This window comes from Enoplosus armatus, chromosome 3 (assembly GCF_043641665.1).
Source record: "Enoplosus armatus isolate fEnoArm2 chromosome 3, fEnoArm2.hap1, whole genome shotgun sequence".
Taxonomy (NCBI): domain Eukaryota; kingdom Metazoa; phylum Chordata; class Actinopteri; order Centrarchiformes; family Enoplosidae; genus Enoplosus; species Enoplosus armatus.
In genome coordinates, this window is record NC_092182.1 from 17,193,333 (window position 1) to 17,217,895 (window position 24,563).

At 40.9% G+C, this 24,563-nt stretch overlaps 1 protein-coding gene across 1 annotated transcript in view; it reads right to left on the bottom strand.

Annotated features, from left to right (window-relative positions):
- The window catches only part of syn2b (synapsin IIb), a 69,804-nt gene extending 47,015 nt beyond the window's left edge, over window positions 1-22,789 (bottom strand). Inside the window, exon 1 of the mRNA XM_070901998.1 lies at window positions 22,347-22,789. Within this exon, the coding sequence (XP_070758099.1) occupies window positions 22,347-22,789 (443 nt within the window). The remainder of the gene's footprint in view (window positions 1-22,346) is intronic.
- Between the last annotated feature and the right edge of the window lie 1,774 nt (window positions 22,790-24,563).

Here is a 24,563-nt window from a genome sequence, read left to right on the forward strand (position 1 = left end):
GATTTTGTGTCTGCTTAGGTGAATGCATTGCAGGTCATCTTTGTCTAACTGCGGCCATTAGTAACAACATTTTTAAAACACCACTTCAGGGCATCTGCAGCAATTCATACCGTTTCAATCCAGTGTAACGTTGGATCCATATCCAACCAAGCTTTATAGCTTATATAGCCTCAAAGTAACTGAACAGATGATTGTGTTTCCCTTCACTGGTTTGAGAGAGAGTGGAGGACAAAGACAACAAGAGGCAGATGAGAAGGTGTTAAAGTGAGAAGGAGGAGGGTGAGATGTAAAGAAACAGTGAAAGAGCTGTCTTACAATTTCTAATGGATTAATCAGTTTAGTCTGCTGAACCGGTGAGAGGTGGAAGTAGCTCTTGTCAGGGTTAATAGGGATTAAACCTGAACTGCAAGTTACCATCTATCACTGCAAGATAATTAAAATACCCCCCCACATAAACACACACAAACACACACAAACAGGCTTATAGTCAGACGCCCCTGCTAGACAATGAGCAAAAAACATAGGATCAAGATTTTCTTATAAAACTGAAACTGAAACGATGACACGATGGTTAATTTGTAACTTTACACACACTGACACGCAGGTGTGACTTGAGTGGCCAAAACAAGCCAATCTGCCTCTCTCCGTACAGTAGCAGAGCATAGAGAGCGCTTTCAGTCATGATGAAAGTGCCAGTTTGTGTGTTTCCAGTGCTCTGCACCACACAGACGGATAGATTAATGATTCTATTAACCTGGTTTGGCTCAATCGAATGCAACTGACAAGTGTTTGTCCTCCTGCTAGTTTATTAGGTGTCTGTACAGAGTGGGCTGGGGGAACCTCTGTATGTGCGCTGATAAAACTACAGGTGAAAAAGAAATGACTGTGATACACGTGTATCTGAGGAGAAATGGTAGTTTGTAACCTCTCCTTCTAACCAGACAAAACATCACAGCATAAATCGTTTGCTCAAACACTATGTTTACGTTTACCTGACAACCTGCTTCTTGTGGTGCTAAAAATTGTCCTCTTTCAGAAGCAAATGTGGAAGCAGCATGATGTTATAGTGCTCTCAGTGAGGAGGTTGTGGCGGATGTGAAATCTCTGACTTTGACACCAGAGACTGTGGTTTGTATCCCATCTCCTACCAACAGTTAAAGTTGGTTTGTTTTACCCATTGACCACAAATGTTCCCTAGCCTTAACCAAGTAACTACAGTTGCCTAAACTTAACCAAACCTTAACCATAGAGGTGGCAGATCAGAATTCCTGCGCATAACTACAAAACCACAATTTACAGATTAAACAAACAAGAAAAATATATGTTAATTAGTGAGCTTTAGAGGTGCTGGTTACCTTTGGACAGAGCCAGGCAAGCTGTTTGCCCCCATTTCTAGTCATTATGCTAGGCTAAGTTAACCAGCTGCTTACCATACAGACATGAGAGTGGTATTGACCCTCCCATCTAACTCTCAGCAAGAAAGCCAATGAGGGTATTTCCCAAAATGTTGAACTATTAGCTTCTTAGTTCCCCCTAATAATATCAAAGTGGGAAAGATCCTACCAAATACAAACTGTGTCAATGTCACTTTAAATAGGAGGATCAGCTTTTATTCATGCTGACACAAAACACAGTCACATCGTGCAGGGACATCAGAAACAATCCAAGGTCCTCCTGATCTGTTGTGCAGGACACTGAGGGATCACTCAGCTGAATAAAATAGACAGTTAGTGACGCACACACAGTCTGTTGTATGTCAGCATTTAAGCTAAGATCCAAAGCCAAAGGCTCACTGGGGTTGTTCAGCCCAAACACACAAAGTCCCTTAATGTGGTTTCCTTCTTTCATTGTTCTGCAAAATGGCTTGTCACATAATGACAATACCATGGACCTCTGCTTCTTTGTGGTTCAGTGCAATTTATTAATTGCATCTTGTGAAGCACCCGACATTTTTGTTGCGTGGGTGTGAATGTGTGTGTCAGACCCACAGCTTTTAACCGGGACTTTGGAACAGTTAGAATCTAAATGGGCAGACCTGAGGGATCAGTGGGGCCTCATAGGACAATAAGTAGTCAGAGGATCGGTTATATAGTCCGGCTCCAGAACATGCAAGGCCTTACATGCGATTAGAAGTACTTTAAAATGACTTCTCAAAGAGATCGGCAGCCAATGCAATAAAGCCAAGATTGGGCTGATGTGTGAAAAACATGACTCATCACGCTTCAAATCTAATCTAGCTGTCACAATGACTCACTAAAGGGCACCCTGGTCCAGTAGGCTCAAAGACCACGTGATATTGGAACTGGGAGCAAGACTAAGTTTACCAATTCACCTGTTTTTAATGACTTCTGTTCCAATACCATAATAGCATCTAGTTAAATGTAGCTTAATGCACTCATATGTAGGGTTTAAACACAACTGTGTGTGTATGATCAGCATTATTACTAGTATTATTTTATGAAACTGAGTTATGTTGGTAATTACTGCTTCATTATGTCAAAAATAATACATTTTGCTAAAAATGCTAAATAAACAACACAAAAAAGCACTGGTCATAAAAATTCAAGGACCTTAGTGCACAATTAGAGTATAGTATGTTGGCTGCATGTCTGCCAGTGTTTCTACACTAATCTAATATACTCTAAAGCTCCATGCTCCACTTCAGGCTTTGCCATTCACAATCAGTGTACAAAAGGTATCAAACACATTTAGGATAATAAAAGTTGAACCTTTTGTAGCCCAACAAGCCACAGGCAGCAGCAGTCCTACCGAGACTCACTGGCGTTACATTAGAGAACTGCTGTATTCTCATTACTCAACCAACACGCTGTCTCTACAGTCACGCTGTATTAAATGAATTTGAGCTTTGATTTATCAGCATATTCCGACTCACCTGTGCACAAATAATACATGAGTCGAGGGAACAGCTTAACACAGCTGCAGCATTTGGTGCACACTTACAGTAAAGGGGAAATGTTTTCATCTCTGATTTCTTCTGCTCCATTTGTACGTCTGTATCTGAATCTAAAGGTGTCTCGGCCTTGCTGCCGTGACATTCTTGCTTTCACTGGCTGCACCTCCTCCCCCGCCTTATCTTACTCCTTCACTTGACATCTCTCCACACTTCAATCTCAATTTCCTCTGTCCTATAACCCTCCCTCTCTTCCTCCCTCTCTCTCCTCCCTGCTCTGTCACTCTCTCATCCTCATGACAGTCTCTCCTACTGTGTTTGTGTATATATATATATATATATATATGTTGTGTGTGTGAGATCGTTGAGCCCTGATATGGCTTAATGCAGCGGTATGAGGCTAAAATTGAATACTTCACTTGTACATATACCGGTACTTAGCACTTGCACATACATGCATCCTCTCATACATGCACAGCGGCCCTGGGGCAGTCATGCGCCATGACGGAGACACGTGTCGCACATCTTTCCGGTTACCATTCTGTTTTTGTCTCACACACACGCACGCACGCACGCACACACGCACACACGCACACACACACACACACACACACACACACACACAATTTCTCCCCATTCATTTATCCTTTATGTCCTTCTGGGCCTTTTTTATCCTCTTTGTTGCTTTCTCAGCATCTTTTTCTCCCCTGTCTCTCTTCATTTGTGTCTATCTTTCTGTCTCAGTACACAGTTTCCATCTCTAAAGATTTTATTTTTTTCTTTTTGTAATTCTCCACCTCAATCCTCTGTCACAAATAAAAACATGTCCCTGCAGTTTTAATGCCCTCTATTCACTTTTAATCATCCTCTACTCCCATTTTACCAACACCTAGTGACATCACAGACAGGAGGTAAAGCCCCATCCTCCCCTCCTCTCTTCTCTTCACTATTTCACTATTTTTCTCTCTCAAATCCTTGCCTCTGCACACAGGTTGTGTGCAGAGGCTGCTCTCCTTTCCCCAGTCTCCTCTCATCTCTCTCCTAAAGGCTGAAATGTAATTCTTCTTCTTGCATACTTACTGGCCTCAAGACAAGGCCACACATTGATGCTAAATATTCTGTGTTCACTTCTGTTCAGAAGCCATGGACTTCAACAAATAGATTGTATTTTCTCATTCTAGCATCTGTTTCCTCAAGGGTTGTTTGTCATTTATGAGAAATCATCCTACAATAACAAAGTGGAGAATTATATCTGCCTCAAGGCAAAGCAAAATGGTTACACTTACATTGCAAGAGAGCACATAATAGACTAAAAATACACTTTTGTCAAAAAACACGCCTTTGTGTGTTATTATTTTAAATACACCAATATAGGAGAAAAATGACACCTCTGATGGTATAATTTCTTCACAGTACATTTTCCTCACAGACCAATTTTGTGTGAATTGCGTCCACAAGAAAAATAAATAAACTGTAATATTTCATTGTAAGTTCCTGAAGCTGCTGACAACGGAATGCATTTCAGCTAATAACCTTGTGAAACATTAAACTAAGATTCAGTAGCCTCCAAACAGTTCAGCAAGCGTAAACTTTAAAAAATGCTTACGTGTCTCTCTCTATAAAATTGGCTCATTTACTCTATTTTGTTTCTAAAGTCAATGAATTTAAATGGGCAACTTTATAATGACTACTATTCAGTCAGTATGAACATTTTGGTACCTAACAGTGTAACATGTTGCAGAGGAGATTCCACTAAACCCAGCTAAATGAACACCAATAAAACGCAATCATGTAAGTGTCCCAGGGGGTGGAGCAACATTAATTATTCCTGACCTCTGCTGTCTGTGGGACTTGTAGCTCTTTTAATTGCCTTGTTAATCACCAGCGATTGAAATCTGATAACCTGAAGTAAGTTTCAGAAATGAGCCACCAGTTTACTCATTTTGATGTCAGATTTGCATGTTCCCAAAGGCTGTTGAATATGACGCTGGGTGTAACTACGCCAAAACACTCATTGAATCTGAGATGTGTCCTTCCAAGGCAGAGGGTGGAGCCACAGTGAAATAATAGTGAATAGAAAAGTGAAATAATCCTGATGGTGAAATGCAAAAAAAAAGACAACACGCAACTAACAATAATTTTCATTATCGATTAATCTGTTGATTTTTTTCTCGATTAACTGTTTGGTCCATAAAATGTCAGGAAATTGTAAAAAAAAAAATGTCCATGTTGACATTGAAATTGCTTGTTTTGTCAAACCAACAGTCCAAAACCCAAAATATTTTGTCTAATATCATCGACCAAGGCAAAGACAACCAAATCAAATCACATTTGAATTAATTTTTGGAACTTTTGCTTGAAACATCACAACAAACTGTTATCAAAACAGTTGCCAATTAAGGATTAGTAAACAGCTCATAATACAAGAATAAGAACATTATTTAGAACTGAAACAGAAAATATAAAAGGAAATGGTATGGAGTGTGGAGCAACAGATGAGCAGTAGAGATGTGGAGGTGAATGTGTGCCAACCAGTTTGATGATTTTAAAAATCAAGAGACCGCTGGATGGTGGATGGATCTTCTTCCATCTGCCCATCAGTCCATTACATCGCAAAAAGCAATGAACTTTCCCAAAATGACTTACAGTTACTCATTCCAAATGTGCCTTTCCTAAAGACGCCCCAGAACATGATTTTGAGAAACACGATACGCTGCCCCACAGCTGACGAGAAATCATTTCGTCTCGCCTCGTCTCTCTCTTATTTCTTATTATAGTATAGGTGGTGTAACAATGAGTCTCACTGGGTTGGGAAGGATAAGGATGGGTTTGACAAACCAAGGAAGTTGAGTAGAGAAACAGATGAGAGAGATGATATATAAGGCATCCAGGTCTTGTCTTGTGGCCAAAAGTCAGTGAAGTGAAATGTGGATCTTTAAACAGGCAGGACCTTGGTCTGACCCCGAGGACCACTTCACATCAGCCTTGTCCATGATAAACTGCTTGCTATTGCACTCTGGAGGGTTAAACCAGAGGGTTTCTTAAAGACAGCAGCAACGCTCCAGAAAACCCGACCTCCACAGCAGCTGCACCACCTGTGAGGAGGAAGCTGCAAGCAGGTGATTCGGCCAATCAAGCCTTATCAGTACTGCCTTTAGAGCTGGTGTTCTGCTAGTCCAAAGTCGATGTTTTGAGGATTCCTGCAGTGTTGGAGAGAGTTAGCCGGCTTCTTCTCTGCCCTTTACTCTTGCTACATCATACAGTAAAGCAAGCAAATACATGCACAACACAGTATATTGCAGCTCCCTATCTGCAGCAGCAAAACCTCAATGTGGGTGTTTGAGACGAGGAAGGAGGATATTTTCTGGTCACGACTCATCGGCAGCACACTCTGCACACACTCATAGACATGCATGTTTAGCTAAAGGTTGACGTTTTCCTGCAATAATTCTTTAAGCCATTTTAGAAAAGTGCTGGTTTTAGACATGTCATGTGACTTCCCCTGAGGCATGTGAAATGCAAGCATGTGAATGGTGGATCTATATGCAGAAGGCAGCACTCAGCACGACATCACACACAGTTAGTCGCCACAAATCTGCCCACACAAGCCCACACCCACAGTGCATGCACATATGGAAACACACACACACACACACACACACACACACACACACACACACACACACACACACACACACACACTTATCTACAGAGAACAGACAGCAGCCCCCCCCACAATTAGTTTTCACGTTCAAAAAAAGCATCTTTGACTCGTCCCTCTTTAGTGTTGCGGTAATTATTCCTTTAGAGTAGATAGTTTAGATGTAGTGACGTTCGCTCCCAGCTATCACATACAGTAGCTGAATTATTTAACCATTGATTTCCCTCTTTTTGGAGACACGATGAATAACTGTGAGCCACAAGGAGACACTGAAACAATTACTGTCAATTAGAAAAATTACTGAGGAAAAAGCAGGAGGACCTAATAGGATTGAGTTGTGACATCTATGGCAAATATTCCTAAATAAAATATACATAAAATCCAAAAAGGAGTTTATATAACATCCATCCAACCATTATCTATAACCACTTATCCTTAGAGGTCGTGGTTGGCTGTCAGCCCAGCTGACATTGGGTACACCCTGGACAGGTGTTTATATTTATATTTATTTTATTTATATATTTATATAGTCTTAGGCACTGTGTGGTACTGCATATATTTTATATAACAAATTCTCAAACAAATACTCAAATTCTTTAATTTATTATTTTATATTTTATTTATTTCATTCAAATAGTCAAATTGTCTTGATTGGAAATAAATGAGAACACAAAGAGTGTCTTTTGATTCATCTGAAAGCAGGTTTGAGTTAAGTCACAGTTACATAGCTGATATATGGTATCATCATTGTATTACAGTACGAGTGTGAGTATGTGTACTGTTTGTTTATACGGAGAGTCGAGCGTAAGCGATCTCCCGCTTGGCCTTTGCAGTTTGTGGTGTCTCCATATTGACAGTTTGACACTTACACCTACCACAGTGCTGCACATCATGTGCAAGCTATGCACCATGTGTGGTGTGTGTATACGTGAGGGATGGAGAGACAAACTGCGGATAAAAGAGGGTTTCTCTGTGTGTTTGTGTGCCCAATTTGCAGTTTAGGTTTTTACATTTTGGGAAAGTGAGGACATTTTAGCCAGTTCTCTTCATAAAAGGGCCACTTGAAGGTTCAGGACTCAGTCACACCAGCATTTATAACGGCAACATTTTGGGATTAAATCAGTTTATCTAAATGGAATTGCGGCAATCAGTGGATTCATTTGTGGAGGTTAAGTAAATTACCCGGTGCTTTCACATAGAGTTCAACTTTGGTGAACTTTGGCACATGAATTGGCACTCTTTACCAAATACAAACTGTCTTGACAGAGTTGACCTTTGAAGAAACGGAAGGAACTGGGAAGTCCAAAATGGAAGAAGCCATGTATTAGCTGTGTCACACTATCACATTTTATATATTCCTGCTCCTTAAACTACTGTGTTCTGGTTACAGTTATTTTTTTCCACCAGCAGTTGGTTTCAGTTGAACAATATATTGCTAGTAGCAACCAGTAGTGGCACAGTTCCATAGCAGTTTAACTGACATTGTTATATGCACCATTTTGTCAGATCTGTGACCAAACAAATATTGACAAGCATTTTTTATTTACTTTACATATACCCTTGTTGGAGCATTATCAGTGGGTACTATTTTATTACAGCTGTTTTGTGATTGTTGATTTCTGATTTGTTAGGTCAGTTTTTCTGAAATCAGGTTATTGCTAACAAAAGCTAACTATTATGCTAGCTGCCTGAGGCTAATGTGTTGCTATTACTTCTTATTATTTATTCCAAAGTATTAAATTACTGTTGAGCAAACTGTTTTTGCTCTTTTTACTTTAACTCTTGTGGACTCTTGTGGATTAATTACTATGTTGTACTTCCCATGGGGCCTTAATGTTAATCTTTCACTAACGATACTTCTACTACCGCTGGGCATGAGGAACAATGTGTGTGATTTTGCAGTTTTGTGACTCCAGTTTCCATGTTACTCATTAGCCAGGTTTCCATCCGAATGTAGCGCAAATTTTAACCGGATTTCCAGAAAAAGAAAATGCAAATTAATGCGTGTTTGCCTCCACTACCATTCTGTGAATATTAGGAGTTGGAAGCAGTGAGATAAATAGTTTGTGGTGCTAATTCTCTAGTTGGGAGCCATTAAACCACAGAAGAAGAGGGCACAAGATAAAATGCAATTAAAAGAGCGGTCAAACCTCAAACGATAGAAAGAAGAGAACATGATGGAAATGTGACATTCATGTTTGTTTCATGTATTAACTCGAGGAACGGTCAGTCTCTTCATCGCTCCTCATGTTTTGTCTGTCGTAATGTTGAGTCTTTTCAGTGGAATGGAGCTTCAGTGAACGTCACACGCTTCATCTACATCATGATTAATGATGTCTGTTTCCATTACACTTTGTTGAATTTTACTATAAATACACCACCTTTTTTCACAGTTTCCACTCACTCCACGCACTGTGCAAATTGAAAATGCTCATAAATTATTATTTTTTACCTTTGGTCTAACTCTTGTTTGTGGTATCTCATCTTTTTCTAATTTGTAGTCACTATCAGTGAATTTCTTTCCCGACACTGTTTTCACAGTTTCCTAATTACTTCCACTAAAAACCTCAAAGGCCAGCTGCTGTCTTCAACCTCCATTGGAAATGTGTGTAGCTTGCTGCGTAGTATGTAGTTATGATTTGGTGCTGTATTATGTCAAAGGACCTCACAAGTGTAGAAGTGCAAGTATGTGTCTGTGTTTGTGTCCACTGTGCTGTATTTCCTGCCAAACTGCACCACTGCACCTTACACCATATGGTCAACTGAGCCATTTAAGACCTCAGAGAATCATAATTTTACGCTGCTGCAGGCTAAAACCTTAAAAGCCTGGCCAGCGAATCAAGCCACACTGAATTTAAAGTCACAGCCAGATTCAACTAGTCTCACTTCCCACTTGCTGTCTTCATTGCTGCTGTCCTACAGAGTGATTACTGTAAAAAAAATCACATTTTCTTTTTATGTCTTTTCATTCTAGAGAAACAGCTTCTTCAAAACGTGGCATTTCAGTTTGGCTATTACAACAATTCAGAATCAGAATCAGAATCAGAAACTGTTTATTGCCAAGTAACATACATTACAAGGAATTTGCTGTGGTCTGAAGGTGCTATTGTTTTGATAACAAATAAGTAGAATATAAAGCTAAAATAAGAATAAGAATAAAAGTAAAAATAAATAACAATTGATAGAGGAACAGGTTTCTGCAGACACTAAATTTGGAAGAAGGTGCAGAACTAATGGTGGATAGATGCAGGGTGGGAGACAGCTCCTGAGTTGTATACCAGTGTATGTGAAGGGTCTGCAGTTTTCATGCTGCTGTGTGGTACTTTATGTGCTCTCTGTTGATGGCATGTAGCCTGCTACAGAAAGTGAGACAAAACACTGTAGAACCAAGGTCAGAGCTCTGAACCACTTCATCTTTCACAAAACACTTTATCTGATTAATATTACAGTGTACCAATAGCCAGCACCAGTAGTAGGTGATATGAAGGTATACTGTGAGTCAACCTGCAGAGATGTTATGCAGACAGTATTGGATTTACTGATTTTTGCATCAATATGATGAAGTGCCTCAATGTGTCAAGTATTTAATACACTGTGTTAGCCAAACACAGACATTCCCATATTAGTTCAATTATTCAGTCTTTTGGAAAATTGCCTTATTTCCATAATACACTATATCTCTATAATAATCTAAAATTAAATGTACTGTGGCAGAAGAGTTTATCTGTAATGCCCACCCCTAATATCAAGAATTAAAAGTTAAAGACAGATTTTAGAGGATAAAACATGCTTTTTCTTATGTCTAACTCGTATTGTAGTGGATAAGTGAGATGGACGACCTCCATTGTTCCCAGAGTTTCTTCTGAACTTGGCAACACTGCATTTTTGTACTGTGCGCACTGGGCTTGGAATAAGATAAACTTAATATGAAAACACTGCCTTGAAATGAGGATTGAAATTTTTGGGTAAATCAGTTGTGTGTGTTTTTTTGTGACTATGTGTTGACTACATTCTGCCATTGTGGCCGGGTAAAAGAAATAACGTATTTTGAGACACTCCTTGGTCACATACATAAATAAATACTAGGCAATGTCTTGAACTGTATCCAACTTTTTGTTGTAAAACAAGGCCCCGCTCGGCAACTAATGTGTGGGCAACAACGAGAGTCAGTGGTAAGCCGAGCAGCCAGTGGCTCAGACTGGCTTTAAGCCTATCTGATCCTCTGATGGATTGGAGCCTCATTATATGGATTGAACTGAGATAGCGAGAGAAAGCAAGAAGGGGAGAGAGCAACAGACACTGAGAGGTCAGGGGAGAAAAGCCTGTAGCCCTTTTTGATATAGCTTCTTGTCATATACCATAAGTAGTTAATGGTTATGGATGGACAATCTTTCCTTTTGCTGAACTAATTTTGCCTCCATCTTCTCTTGTCTCTCTGTTTCTAACCAGCTTTCTCTATCATTACATCTGTTCTCCTATCTGGTTTCTCTGTGTTTCCCCCCTTTACTCCTCTATCTGTCGGATATCCCTGATTCCCGGCTGACTCCAAAACTAACAGTGCTTCTCATCGACCATAGCTTAATGGAGGACAAACAAAGGCGGGCTGAACCTACTCTTCTCACAGCTCGCAGACAAAAGGGATACTCCGAGCAGACACGACTCTCCATCTATATTCTGCCAGAGGGAATTCACAGAACCTCAGAATTAATTTGGGAAGGCCTCAGCCCCGTGTTTAATCACACACCAGACTTATGTGCCATTAGGTAGGTGCTTCTTTCAAAAGGTCTGTGCAGTGCCCTCGCCCAGTCAGCTTATTGCATTGCACTACTCCTGAGCTGATCAAATTATGTGTACTTTCAGCGCAATTAGAGTAGAACTTAATGGCATAAGCTGCTAGCCACAAGGAACACTGGGCCTCATGCAAGAACCACTCATATGAACACATTCGTTCTTAAGTGGCACATTGGAGTGATTTAAGAGAATTTGTGGCAATTTTCTCGAAATTCAGGAGTGATCCAGACCTGTCTTCATGACTGTCACATCCCCCTCTCTCACGTATTAATCATGGACCATTTTGCTTTAGAAAGACAGTTTTTAGCATCCTAAAATGGTTCATTTCAAACCATTTCCTCTTTATGTCTCTAATGACGTCATTGATAGCTGTTCTATTAATATTTTCTAATTATTTCGGGGTCCTCTAACACCACTACTGCCTCTGCTAAAGTAACAGCTAATTTACTACAGCAGAAACAGCTCTGCGGTGTCAAATACTTCTTTTTACTCTTTGGAAACATTTTTGTCAATGAAACTTCCCTACATACGGAGCCTTACATGACAATTTGGGCCGTGGATTATGTTAATGAGCAAATCTCATGAACGTGCACGTCCTCATGAACAGGTCACATTCATCAGGCTGAAACGTTTAACCGATTTAACACGTTTGTTGTTGGAACAATCGTATGAGCAACCGAAAAAAGTGGTTTCATAATAAGAATATGAAAATGTACTTGCAATGGGCCCTTTGAGTCTACTATGCAAGAAGAAACGGCACACCTCATATTAATACAAAATGTGGAGTGGTAACTACAGTACAGCAAATAGTCAGGATTTATGGTGCAAATTTAGAAATTGTTAAATCATTTCCCTGTTAATCCTCTGAGAACAGTCGAGCACTGACTTCTGTGAGGCTCAGGGAAAGTGTGTGTAGCACTATGAGCTCTTTTAAAAGGCTGCAATTGTGCACTAATGAGGACAACAATACAACACATACTTGCACTGAAATGCAAAACAATCTAATTTGTATGTTTCCGTGGCAACTAGGACAGAAGAGATAGACCACGTCTGTCTTTGTGTCGCTGTTAGATCTGAGATAAACAGAATATCTTTGCTGTACCTCAGATGGATCGGTGAAATTGTCCATCTTATAAATCCAAGTAGAAATATATAATGTGAGCTCTGGATGTGATTGCAGGCCACTTTACTCAGCTGTAATTAGAGTCAAGACATTAGTTAAATATTTGTCTTTGCATAATAACTCCCTTTCCTCTGCTGGTGATATTATCGCAGCAAGTGCCACACTGTTCTCTCACAATCTCTCTCTCTCAGAAACACACAAACACACACACACACACACACACACACACACTCCTTATTCAGAAGCTGAATGATTATTATTATGAGACAACATAGTTCACCCTAATTTAAAAAGTACATAGGGTACAAAATATGCAATAGAATATAACAAAAGTGTTCCATCACTACTTCCTATTGGCTTCATTGCTACATAATGCTGGAACAATAGTTAGCCGGTCTGTATTTCCTTTTCAGCAGTAGACACATAGGAGGTTACCCTTTTCACATACACACTTTGTGACAGCAAACACGCCTGCTTTTTGGCTGATTCATTGCAATGTTCTCAGAAAGGATGGATGCAAAGAAATGCTACTTGGGAGCTAACAACTCAACCTTGTGGAGAATCTACAGCCGGCTGAACTTGTGGTTGTGAATTTGTTAACAATTTATCTACATGACAAAGACAAAATTACATACAGGTGGACATTCGAAACAATAAAGAGAAGATGTCCATTTTGCCACGCTTCCTAACGCTTTGTAGTAACAAATAAAAATTATTTGACAAAACAACCATAACTCAAGGTCCACTTGCGAGCTTTTCGGGAGCTTTCAACCGCATCTTCATGGGCAGATTGATCTGTTGACATAACACGTTTGTCCGGAATATTTTGTATCTTCATCCCAAAAGAACAAGTAAAAGTTTTTTTTTTTTAAACTGCTGCTGCCCTTCTCTCTATTGACCTTATTGATCATGGCTTGTTCCATTTCCTGTTTTCACCCTGCTGTGTAATATGTATTATATATATCATTAATAATAATGATATAAGATATATAATAATAATAACAATAATTTTGAATAATCAGCTTGTTACACAATAATAAGTTACGTCAAAGAAAAACTGGACTGTGTAATATTGTAACTAAAACCAAATGAGTGTCCACTGTGACTGTGTTTTGGATGAAGAAACACCTTCTGTTATGACATCATAATGTTTTAAACACATAATGTCACACAAATGCCAACATACTCTGATCAGTCACCATGACTATAGTAACAGCCACATGACTCGCTGATCAAAGCACTGTGTGGGAGAACTGATGTAATTAGCGCAGATATGTCAACAGCCATTGAAAGACTCTCGTTTTCTTCCATCTCTGGCAGTCCTTCACGCTGTACATTATATTGTGAAAGGTGATCACAAGCAGGAGATGTCGAACAACACAACGCGACACATTCCTACTTCCTGTGTAGACAGGAAGTGAAAAGTCAAACTAACAGAGTTCCACTTGTGGATATATTAAGAGGACTGGTAGCCATGCTCTGAGATGGTGCCCCATTCATTCCAATGAGAGTTGCTCACCAGGCACATATGCTGACAAAGTCAGGCTTCGGCGTTTGTGCCCAATGAGCATTGAGAGCTCATTCTTTGGCTGAACCAGATGACCTCCTGCTGGCTCAACGCACACATGAAAATGATTTATTGATGCGACTGATTCACTGATTTTCTGTATGCTTCAACAGACGTGCTTGGCTTGTCGGATGGTCAGCTCCCCCACCTTTCCAAAGTTGGAATTGGTGGGGTTCTGTGTCCAACAATTTCAAACCTTTTCAATGCCGACAATCCAACATTAACATCCCCTTCACACAGCTATTGGTCAGGTGTGTGGAGCTGAGAAAGATGGCAGGGTTTGAACTCCCTTAAGCCCTCTTCCCTCCCTCTCCTCCTTCCAGAAAAGGCTGTCTGAAAATGTGCTCGGAGGGGGCAACGTGATAATCAGATTTAAATGATTATCATGCCTCCTGTCTCTACGATGGCAGGCTTTTCACCCCGTTTGGGACAGCTACAGTATAAACACTTTTGCCTTCTGACGTGGCTGGATGACGCCTCGGATGAACTACTTTTTTTCAAGGATAACCCAGCCCTTAGGTGTGAGGTGATTTTGGCACATGTCGAAATCAGAGTAACATGATGTCTAATGATACATGAGCTTATCAATTAATTAAGTGATTAATCATTTTGTCATGGCTCCTAACTGAATTTGTTAATACTTGTACTTGTATTTCAGGGTCATAAAAGGTTGAAGTGAGATGTAGAAAGACAGCCAGAAAAAAGGTGATGAGGAAGCTTACATTTTTACAAGTGAATGTACAACTTTGATGTCTTATTTGTTACATGTGTTTGTGCAACCCGCACAGAAAAAAATGTAAACTGAAAACAGGTCTTTGTGGTAAAATCACATCAATGCCTCTTTTCAACCATACATTTTCAAGATTATTGAAGAGGAACACCTGTTTCCATAGCAACAGTGGACTATTTCACCAGAGGTTGTGATGCTGATTGGTTTCGTTTATGGCCCTCTTAGGTGTGTGTGTGTGTGCCTCATGCATAGTAACAGGTTTATCTCAGGAACACTGCAGAGGACTCAGAGTGTCACCCAACACAAATACAATCAGCAATACTAACTAATACTAACACAATCAATAGTTTCTTAGTATTATTGTACAAATGTATTTTCCCAGTTGCCCTTTTCTATGTGATGTTAGCTGCAAACAGCAGAGTAAAGGTCATTCTGTTGGTCCATCAGTCCACTGGAGCATACACAGCTAAAGGACACATTGAGCCTGACGGCCTCATCACCTCTAGTTTATCTTGGTTGATGAAGCAGAAGGTTTCCTACGATTGAAGTCCTGAGTTCTACTAAACTCTACTTTACTTGGGTCTCCTAAAATTTAACTATAGATTCGATACAAATATCTCCTACTAATATGAGAGTAAAAAGAGTCACAGCTTTTGTGTAGCCGCTCCAACAGATGCATCTATACAGAACTGCCCTGATAATACGTTGCTCATTAGTGTAGTGCCTCCCCATCCGGCTGAAGAGGCCATTTAATAGAAGAGGATTGAAGAGGTCTGCATGCTACAATCAGACTAAAGGTCAAAATGCAAGATTAAATAAAATAAAAAAAACCTGACATATCTTGCATGTCTCTTGTGGCCTTGATCGTTCACTTGATGCCGTTATCATTGCAGATGAGTTGATTTTTACATCATTAGCTATTATTAATGTGCATAAAATGCACTCTGAAGTACAGCACTTGCATACATTTACTTTGAAATATATTCAATCTCCACCCAGTGAGGGTAGCATGATGTCCTGGCAGAATATTTTGCCTAGCCGCTGTCTTAAAGTATATGACAGACGTATTTCAATGACATTTTAAGTAGTGCTGCTACCATATTAATAATATGTTAGCTAATGTAACTAACAGTCTTCATTAGCCTGCCTGCCACAGCTTGATAAACCCACCTCACAAGAGACAGATTTTTCAAATGTATTATTGGTATAATTTAATAAAGTCAAACACAGGATCATTTTTTGCGGGTGTACATTGTTTTAAAATAATGTCAAATTGTCTGTTCCCAGTTACCTCCTTTGTTCTTTGTAGTGACGAGAGATCACCTCAGCTTTGCTTTGGCATCATTCACTTAATCATTCATTCAGACTGTTCTGCTGCCTGTGGCTCCATGGATAGATGATTTTTTGGATTAAAGCCCCTCAAGCTGTTTGGCTCTTTTAGCTTGACAGCCTGTTGAGGTAGCACAGGCAGTAAGTGCTGTGCTTATCTAATTGTCTTTACAAAATGTCTGCCACAGTTGAGAGCGTGAACCCCCCCCCCCCCCCCCATACATACATATTCACACAGAGGAGATATTTTCCTTCTCGTTGCATTCAGATTAGCTAAACGGCTAACTGCTTTGACGTAAATGCAATGGGTGATCTTTAGTCCAAACAGGCCTCAGGGATAAAAGCTCTTCTTAAAGTTGGTTTATTCGTCAGTCTGTATTGACAAAGCCAGTCCCACACATCTGCATTCACTAATAGCCTGAGCAAGCACAAGCCTTCTGTTTACTTAGGTACTCCTCACAGAGACACTATGGAATACATACATACATATTAGAAAATGCTAATCATGAAAGCTGCACAATAAAACCAGCGTATAAGTCTACCATTCAGTATAATCTGAGTATATATGAGTATTCAAAGACTTACATTGTTCAATAGATTTCATACATATTTGATTTACAAAAGAATAATACCAGTTACTTAGTCAACAGGTCTTAATTTATGATGCCAGTAATTGTGTTTAAAAGTTTACACCTTTGAGCTGTTTTCTCTACACAGACACGGTGCACATAGACAAGCCCAAAGAATCATACAACAACATACAACAACATAGCTCAGGTCATGATTAAAGAGGTCCTTGTCAGGTAAAGGTAAACATAGATAATATTAGCCATTTGAACAAACAATAAATGCTTCCATTTTTCTTGAGAGGACAGTCGCGTTTGAACCCCCTAAACAGGTTTAAACACATACTTTTAATACAACAATGAAAGTTTTGAACTTGTAAAACTATCACATCCTATTTTGGAAGTTACAAGGTTAGAGATTTTTACTTTGTAGTTGTTTCTGTATCATCCCTTGGGCTGAAAACGCCACTAGTCTCGTATGACAACAGCTGAGAGGTACAAGACATCCGGAGGACCTTATAAAGTCAACATGACATTGCCACAGGCTGTAATAAGGTCAGTTCTCAGCCTGTGTGTGTGTGTGTGTGTGTGTGTGTGAAAATGTGACCTGCGGCTGAGAATCATAATACCACCGATAACTCCTGATCACTGCCATGAAGTCAAACCTAAGTCCAGCTGAAATTACGAACACCCTTGAAAATGATCTGACCTGTTTGCTGTTTATGTACTGTGCTGCATGTGGGTGTTTATCTAGAGTGCAGAGGAAATGTTTAGCAAACTTTAACAATGAACTACTTTATTCCCAAAACACTGTTCTGTAGTAAACTCGGTCAGCAGAAACCAGGAGCTTCACATCACCGAAAAATGCTGAATTCTGTGGGAAAACTTTATTTTTTCGTATTGTGTACAATTAGATGACAGAAAATAGAAACAGAGAAGGCAGGTGATTGTAAATGTGTGTGTGTGTGTGTGTGTGTGCGTGTGTGTGTGTGACATGTTGATGGGGATGTACAAGGCTCCACCTCCCCACCTGCTCTCACTGTGTACTCCTGTCTACACTGGTGATGGAGAAAATTAGAACAACTTTTTTTTTTAAGCGCATGCATGAATGCAAGCACACACATACACAAACTTAACACTCTTGTTTACATTCAATTCAGGTCATTGTCATCGCACCAAAAAAAATGTGAGTGAGTCAGTAAAACCAGCACGTTTTTCTGTTGTGCAACAAGAAAACCAAATAACTGAATAGAAATAATTTAAATAATGTTTATATCCCTACCATTTCTATGAAGCAGTTTGAAATGGTTGGTGATGCTTTCAAACACCAACCAGTTAAAGCTGAGTTAAAGGGCAATTGGGTGACATTCACCATCGACCTCAGCGTAGAGCTGTGCGTCAACCAACAAAATCCTCCACTATGAGTCATATCGAAAAGTCAACAGTCTAAAATAATCTCGCCTGATGTATTTATGCAACACAGGTGGTAAATACACTCACTGGTAAAGAAACTGCCAAGCACGTCCTCAACAGATAAATAGAGAGACAAAGAAAGGCAGAGCAAAAAGAGGGCGCGGGAGAGATATAGTGAGCAGAGGAAAGAGAGCAGATGTGGCCTTTGGGCTGAAACTGCTGAATCACCACGTCTCTTCTCATTACTTCATCACATCATGAACCCAGAGCACTTTCTCTGGAGCCACACACACACAGAGAGACTGTCATGATAAAAGACAGAGAGAGAGGCAGCAAAGAGGAAAGAGGAAAACAGATAGAGAGACAAACAGGAAAGAGCATCACACCCAGACATCCAGAAAAAAAGAGAAAGGGAGATTCCCAGATCTTCTCCCTCTATCTTCCTCAATCCTCCCCCTCTGTGCCGACATCACCTTGAAGGGCCCTGGAGGACACTATCTCTTCCCTCACCCACTTCAATGGGCTCGGGTCTGTTACATAAGGAGTACATGAGGCTATTCAAACACGCACGCACGCACACACACACACACACACACACACACACACACACACACACACACACACACACACACACACACACATTCTGAATTGCCTGAAAAAAATAAAAACATTCACTCTTTCATCTCGCAGCTTTATTGCTGGACTCCCATTGTGGTCTCTTTCTGTGGCACAGTGAGAGAAAGCTATCATAGTAGCACAGTCGATATCTGCGAGCTCAGAGAGTGAGCGGTCAGATGCGGAGAGTCACGATAACTGTGGTTGCTTATGCAACTGCCAGCTAGTATTTTAAAGGGGATGCCAGTGTTATTTATAGTTATAGCATGTTTGTAACTGCATGTCTAGTTCAACTCAGTTAGCAACGCATGCCTAATGCTCATTTAATGCTAATTTTGTTTATTTCAAGATGCAGAGTTTAGATGGATTTAGAAAGGGAAGTTTAATTTTGGGAAAAGAAGACAGAGCGAGAGAAAGTAAAAGCCTCATTGCTTCTTATTACTCTCATCCACTCCAAACATATCACTGTGAGGAATATTTATTTGGGTGTTTTAGTTAATTGTAATTGGCAGGTGGAAATGACAGGCCTTTCCATCAATCTGTTCATCAGACTTTGGCTTGTAATTCATTAGCATGGGTGTAAAATGGCCCTGTTTGTATTATGATTCTTAAACACTGAAGGCACTTATTGGACAAAAATGCCAAATGAATATAATGTGACATATAGTAGTAGTTACAACTGATGGCATCTTAAATCTCAGTATATAAATCGAAATGAAGGATACGTTTCACCGCGATGAGGATCACCAAATAGAAGTCTGGCTTCAGGCTGATCCATCAAAAACTTATAAAACCTATTTATTTTTGTGTATGCAGATACCAGCATGTCCTCTCATTTACGATCAGAATGTAGCCTTGACGTGAACGACATACTGAATCATTACAGAGGAGGAATTTCTAGTGTGATTTTCTGTTTTCCAAGTTATATCACTGAGAGCCTCAAGTCCTGCTCTTTGCTGAGTGGAAAATCAATAACATTTAGCAGAATGCCTCTCTGGCCCAGATGCTTTAAGGGAAGCTCTGTCTGCAAGCGCCCCCCTCCCACCAAAGAATTATCATTAATATTTATGTTGAGCTCTTTGGATGAAACATTGTTTACACACAAGATGGACATCTGGAAATAATGCCAGCAAAGTTGCAAATTCATTGCATTACATTTCTTACATGTTAAATTATATTACTTACGAATTAACATCATAGAAGTTGCCCACTGCAAAAAACCGGTATTTGTATTTCAGGATTTAGGAACTTTTCTGGTGTGGTTTCTATATTATATTTCTATATTTAGCATTAGCATTCACTTGGCACACATTTGTATTGTAACATGGATTAGCAGTCACTGCAAACTCACTTAATATCTGTTCCTGTACAGACTGTACATGTCTTACAAATCATAACCATAATAATCATATCCCCCTCTTTGTCAAACTACAGTAAATCATGCAAGTCAAACCACATTGTTAGTGGTGGTTACATGGGCCATGAGAGGTTTCAGCAATGACAAGCTGCAGTGATTTTAAAGGGCAACAATAAGTTTTTTTCTGGCGATGTAGTTGCTCATGGGTTTGGCAGGTGCAAAGAGGTAGTAGACTCAAACCTTTCTAAATGTATTTCCATTCAGATTTGATTTACAATTCAAACAGCATATCATATGCAGACATACAGTATATGTAATTCTGATGTATGGTGACTACATAGTTACATTACAAAGTGGGACGGCATTAAGTAAAGCCTTGTAGAGCACCTCTTATCTGAATGTAGGCTGCAGTGTCTCACATTCAGACATCGCCACATCACCATGGTGGCAGCCATCCAATCATAAGCCACCAAAACACTCACAGCAAGTGATAGAGGATTACCATAATGTACAATAATGTCGAGCTGCCAGTCACATTCAGCCATACAGTGTAGCGGAGCCTCAGCGCTCATGCATGTATCCACACATGCATAATGCACCGTTATGGAGATAATCACTAAACAGTGAAAATCATTCAGTCCATTTTATGCACCAGTGTCTGTAACTCAGACATTACTACATCAATGGTACATGGCACCAGTTTATTTCAAACCATACGTCAGTAATACAGGTAGTATTACAGCACAATACCCATTGAAAGATGATGTAATTTGTGCCAAAATCGGTAATGGTGACAAAGCATTTAGTTGCATTTGCATTTTACATTTTGCAGACACTTAAATCTCAGTATCAGACACCTACAATGGCAAGATCCCAAAGTTGGATGTATTCGTATATTTCCTGGCACTAAAGCAGATTTAAATATATTTACCTGTCAAAGATTTGCTGAACTAGAATAGTAAATGAATTCCAATCTGTCTTTGCAACTGCAGAGTAGAGTCAGCTAGTCAGCCAAAATCATCTTTGAAAGAGATAATATAGCCAACATGCCTAAACCCATGCAAAGTTGCCAAACCAATCTCAACTAAACGTCCACTTACTCGCTTGTTCTGGAGCTTTTTACCATATCAGATAGTCTTCATCAGCAGAGAGAGTTTGGTCAGTTGTCATCGAACTCTAGATGTTCAAATTTTTAATGATCCCCTTCAGGACTTCTCGTCCTTGTTGGCTTAAAAGCTTCCCACTTCATTCTTGACCTTGGAAACAGCAACAGTCTCAACTCAAGGTCCATTTACTCCGCTATGCTTTTGAACATATCACATCGTTTGCAACAGTAAACATACTCAGTTTTATGTGGGATACTAAACTATAATTGCCATCTGACGACACTTGAACGTATATTAAATTGAAAAGGTCAAAAGTGTCTCACACGGCCGCCAATTTATCACATAGCCATCCAATACAAGAATGACAAGATGAAACCCCGCCGAGATAATGAAAGCAATGAATGGCTGTAAAATCCATCATCAACATCCACACAAAAAACCTTTATAGCCTGAAAATGGGATTTGCAAGAAGAGAAAGCGGCGAGTGGGATATAGCAACATTATTACAGAGCCAAAGGCTTAAATTTCACTTGTAGAGGGCGATGTTTTATTCAGAGCTACATGCTCTCTTATGACAGTGTATAATGTACGAGTTGATAGCATAAGGATAATATCCTGTTAGCCAACTTGTGCTGTCAAGGGATGGAACACTTAGCCATAGCTCTCTAGCACTCTCTCTCTCACACACACACACACACACACACACACACACATTGGCATAAACATGCACACATGGCGTCATAAAGGCTCACATAAACACATAAAAACAGGGGCAGGTGACAGAGTGTTGGGTGGTGGGATGTGTGAATCCAAACCCCAGAGAAAAGCTGCCCTGTCTGTTTGGATTAATAGAGCTGTTTCTATTTTGGGAGCAGCTTCGGTGAGAGGAGAGAGAACATTTTAATACAAACACACAGAACACAAACAAAAAAACAACAGACTAAGACACAAGGATGTAAGAATTCATTTAACAGTTTGTGTAAGATTAAAATCAATTACACACGTCAGTCAGCATTAGGCCAACGCACCCACGCTTAAATTAGCTTTTTGTGAAATCGTGTTCCATCTGGCTGACTATAAACCAAACATTTTTTTACACCAAATCTGTAGAGCATCCCAAAAACTCAGTGTGCCAGTTAACACAACCGCCGACTACAAAGTGCACCTTAACACTTACCACTCATGCTGGGGCTCATCAATGATCAACAGGATCTTGAACTTCTTGGAAAGGGAGGGAGAGGGAGCCGACTGCTCCACAAACCCGGCGGCGGACGCAGCCGTCTGTTTGACCGCGTTGGTGATGGAGCTGAAGGAGCTGAAGAAGCCGGAGGAACCACCGGAGGAGGAGGACTGGGCCTGTTGAGGCTGCTGAGCCAGCTGGTTCGGACGCCGCTCCTGAGCTGCGGGGGAGCTGGCTGGCGCCTGGGACGGCGCAGGAGATTTGGTGGGGGACAGGGCAGGAGCGGGCGCCGTGGTTGGGTCTGCACCCTGCTGGGAAGGGGAGGAGGCGGTGGGTGGAGGAGGAGCAGGTGGGTCAGCCCTCTGGAGGTCTGTCATGTAGCCATTGGGCAGGTTGGACATGAAGCTGCTGTCCGAGAGACGGCGCCGGAGGAAGTTCATGATTGCGGTCGAAAGGTCGGTCTCTCAGTCGGGCGGTTAGTTGCTCTCTCAGTATGCCTCTGGATGGAGTGAAAGCAAAGACAGGCAGAGATGGTCACAGAGAGATCAGAGGTTAGATGAATGACAGAGAGCAAATCAGTCCAACTGTTCGAGGGTCGTGGGTGAAGGAGAGCTGTTTCTGTGTTGGAGGAATGGAAAGCAGGAAGGCAGGACGGGATGGGTGAAGCGATGGATACGGCTCTGGTCCAGTCTTCAAGAGACAGCTCTCCAAAGCGCAGCTAAGCCAGCAAAACAGCGTGCGTATATGTGGTGTTCCTCCTCCGGAGCCTCACGCCTCCTCACAAATGTGTGACGTGTGAGAGTGTGTGTCTGAGAGAGAGAGAGAGAGAGAGAGAGAGAGAGAGAGAGAGAGGTGTGGTGTCGCCCCCTTCGGTGCTGGTGCTCTCCCCCTCTACCTTGCCTTCCTGCCTCCTGAGCTGCTGCAAGCCAAGTGCGCTCAAGAGATGCTGCTCTCTCTGCTTATCTCACCCTTTCACTCGCTCACGCTCCCTCTGTCCTTTCCCTCTCGCTCACACACTCTCTCACTCCGCACGCTCACTGGCTGCCCCCCCCCCCCCCCCCCCCAACCCCCGCCTCCTCCTCCTCTCTCCTGTCATCATCCTCCTACATCACAGGCTACGTGTGTGTGTCGTGCTGCAGCCTTGTAGCGCTGTGTGCCGTGTGCAGCCACTGGAAGGGGTTTCCTGAGAGAGTGCATGAGGTGGAGTTCACAGATGGAAACACCATCCACCCTGCTCCTCCCGCCATCCATCTTTCTACCCTCCTTGTCAACCTGTCTTTCCTCCATCCCTTTTCCCTCCACTGTGGGCTCATGTGTGTGACAGAACTGATGCATTTTCTAGTCGATTAATATTCACCCCCACTCTGGGAACGTGCTTATACCAATATTTTGCCATTAAAAGCATGAGGCATAAACATCATATTAACATAATAATAATTTGTAATCTAAAACACTATGGTGGAGAAGCCAAGGTAGAGGACAGGAGGAAAACCAAGAAAGGAGGAGAAGAGAATGACAGATATTTATTCACTCCCTTGTGGTTTCTATCGACTGATTTAATCAGTCAAATGATTCCCTCCAGTGGAACGTGCTGCTCTTCAGTAATGAGTCCTGTTCTACAGCCAGAGACAGAGACACAGCGGACACATGGTGGCGCTGATCAAGTGTAGCCAAGCTTGAGGAGACCCTATAGCTATTAGTATGATTTTTCATCATCCTTTGATCTCTGTAATAGGATCTGTAATTATTATTATTGCAGTAAGATTTTCCTAATGATTTTAATGTGGCATCAGCATGTAGTAGCAACTATCACAGGATATCCTTGCTACACCACTCTGTGTGTCACACGATTTGTTTCTGTGTCTCTTTCACTTCTTGTTCCCAAACAAACATCTCCTCCCTATGCCTGCCTTCATTATGCATTCACTATTCCTAGGCACGAGAAGAGCACTACTCCTGAATGCCGTCGGCAGGCTGCGTCTGCACTGTTTGCTGCCCTAAGCTTTTACTTAAAAAAAAAAAGAAAAAGAAAAACAGCCAGAAGATGACAGGACAAAGAGGGAGAAAGATTATTCAAGCGGGAAGAAAATCCCATACACGTCGAACCACGCTGAGGAGAACAGCTTGGCTTTAGAAGACTGCAGCAGAAGAAAATGTAGACCTACACTACCTCCATCTTTGTCCATCAGCAGTTCTTCAACCCATTTATCAAGT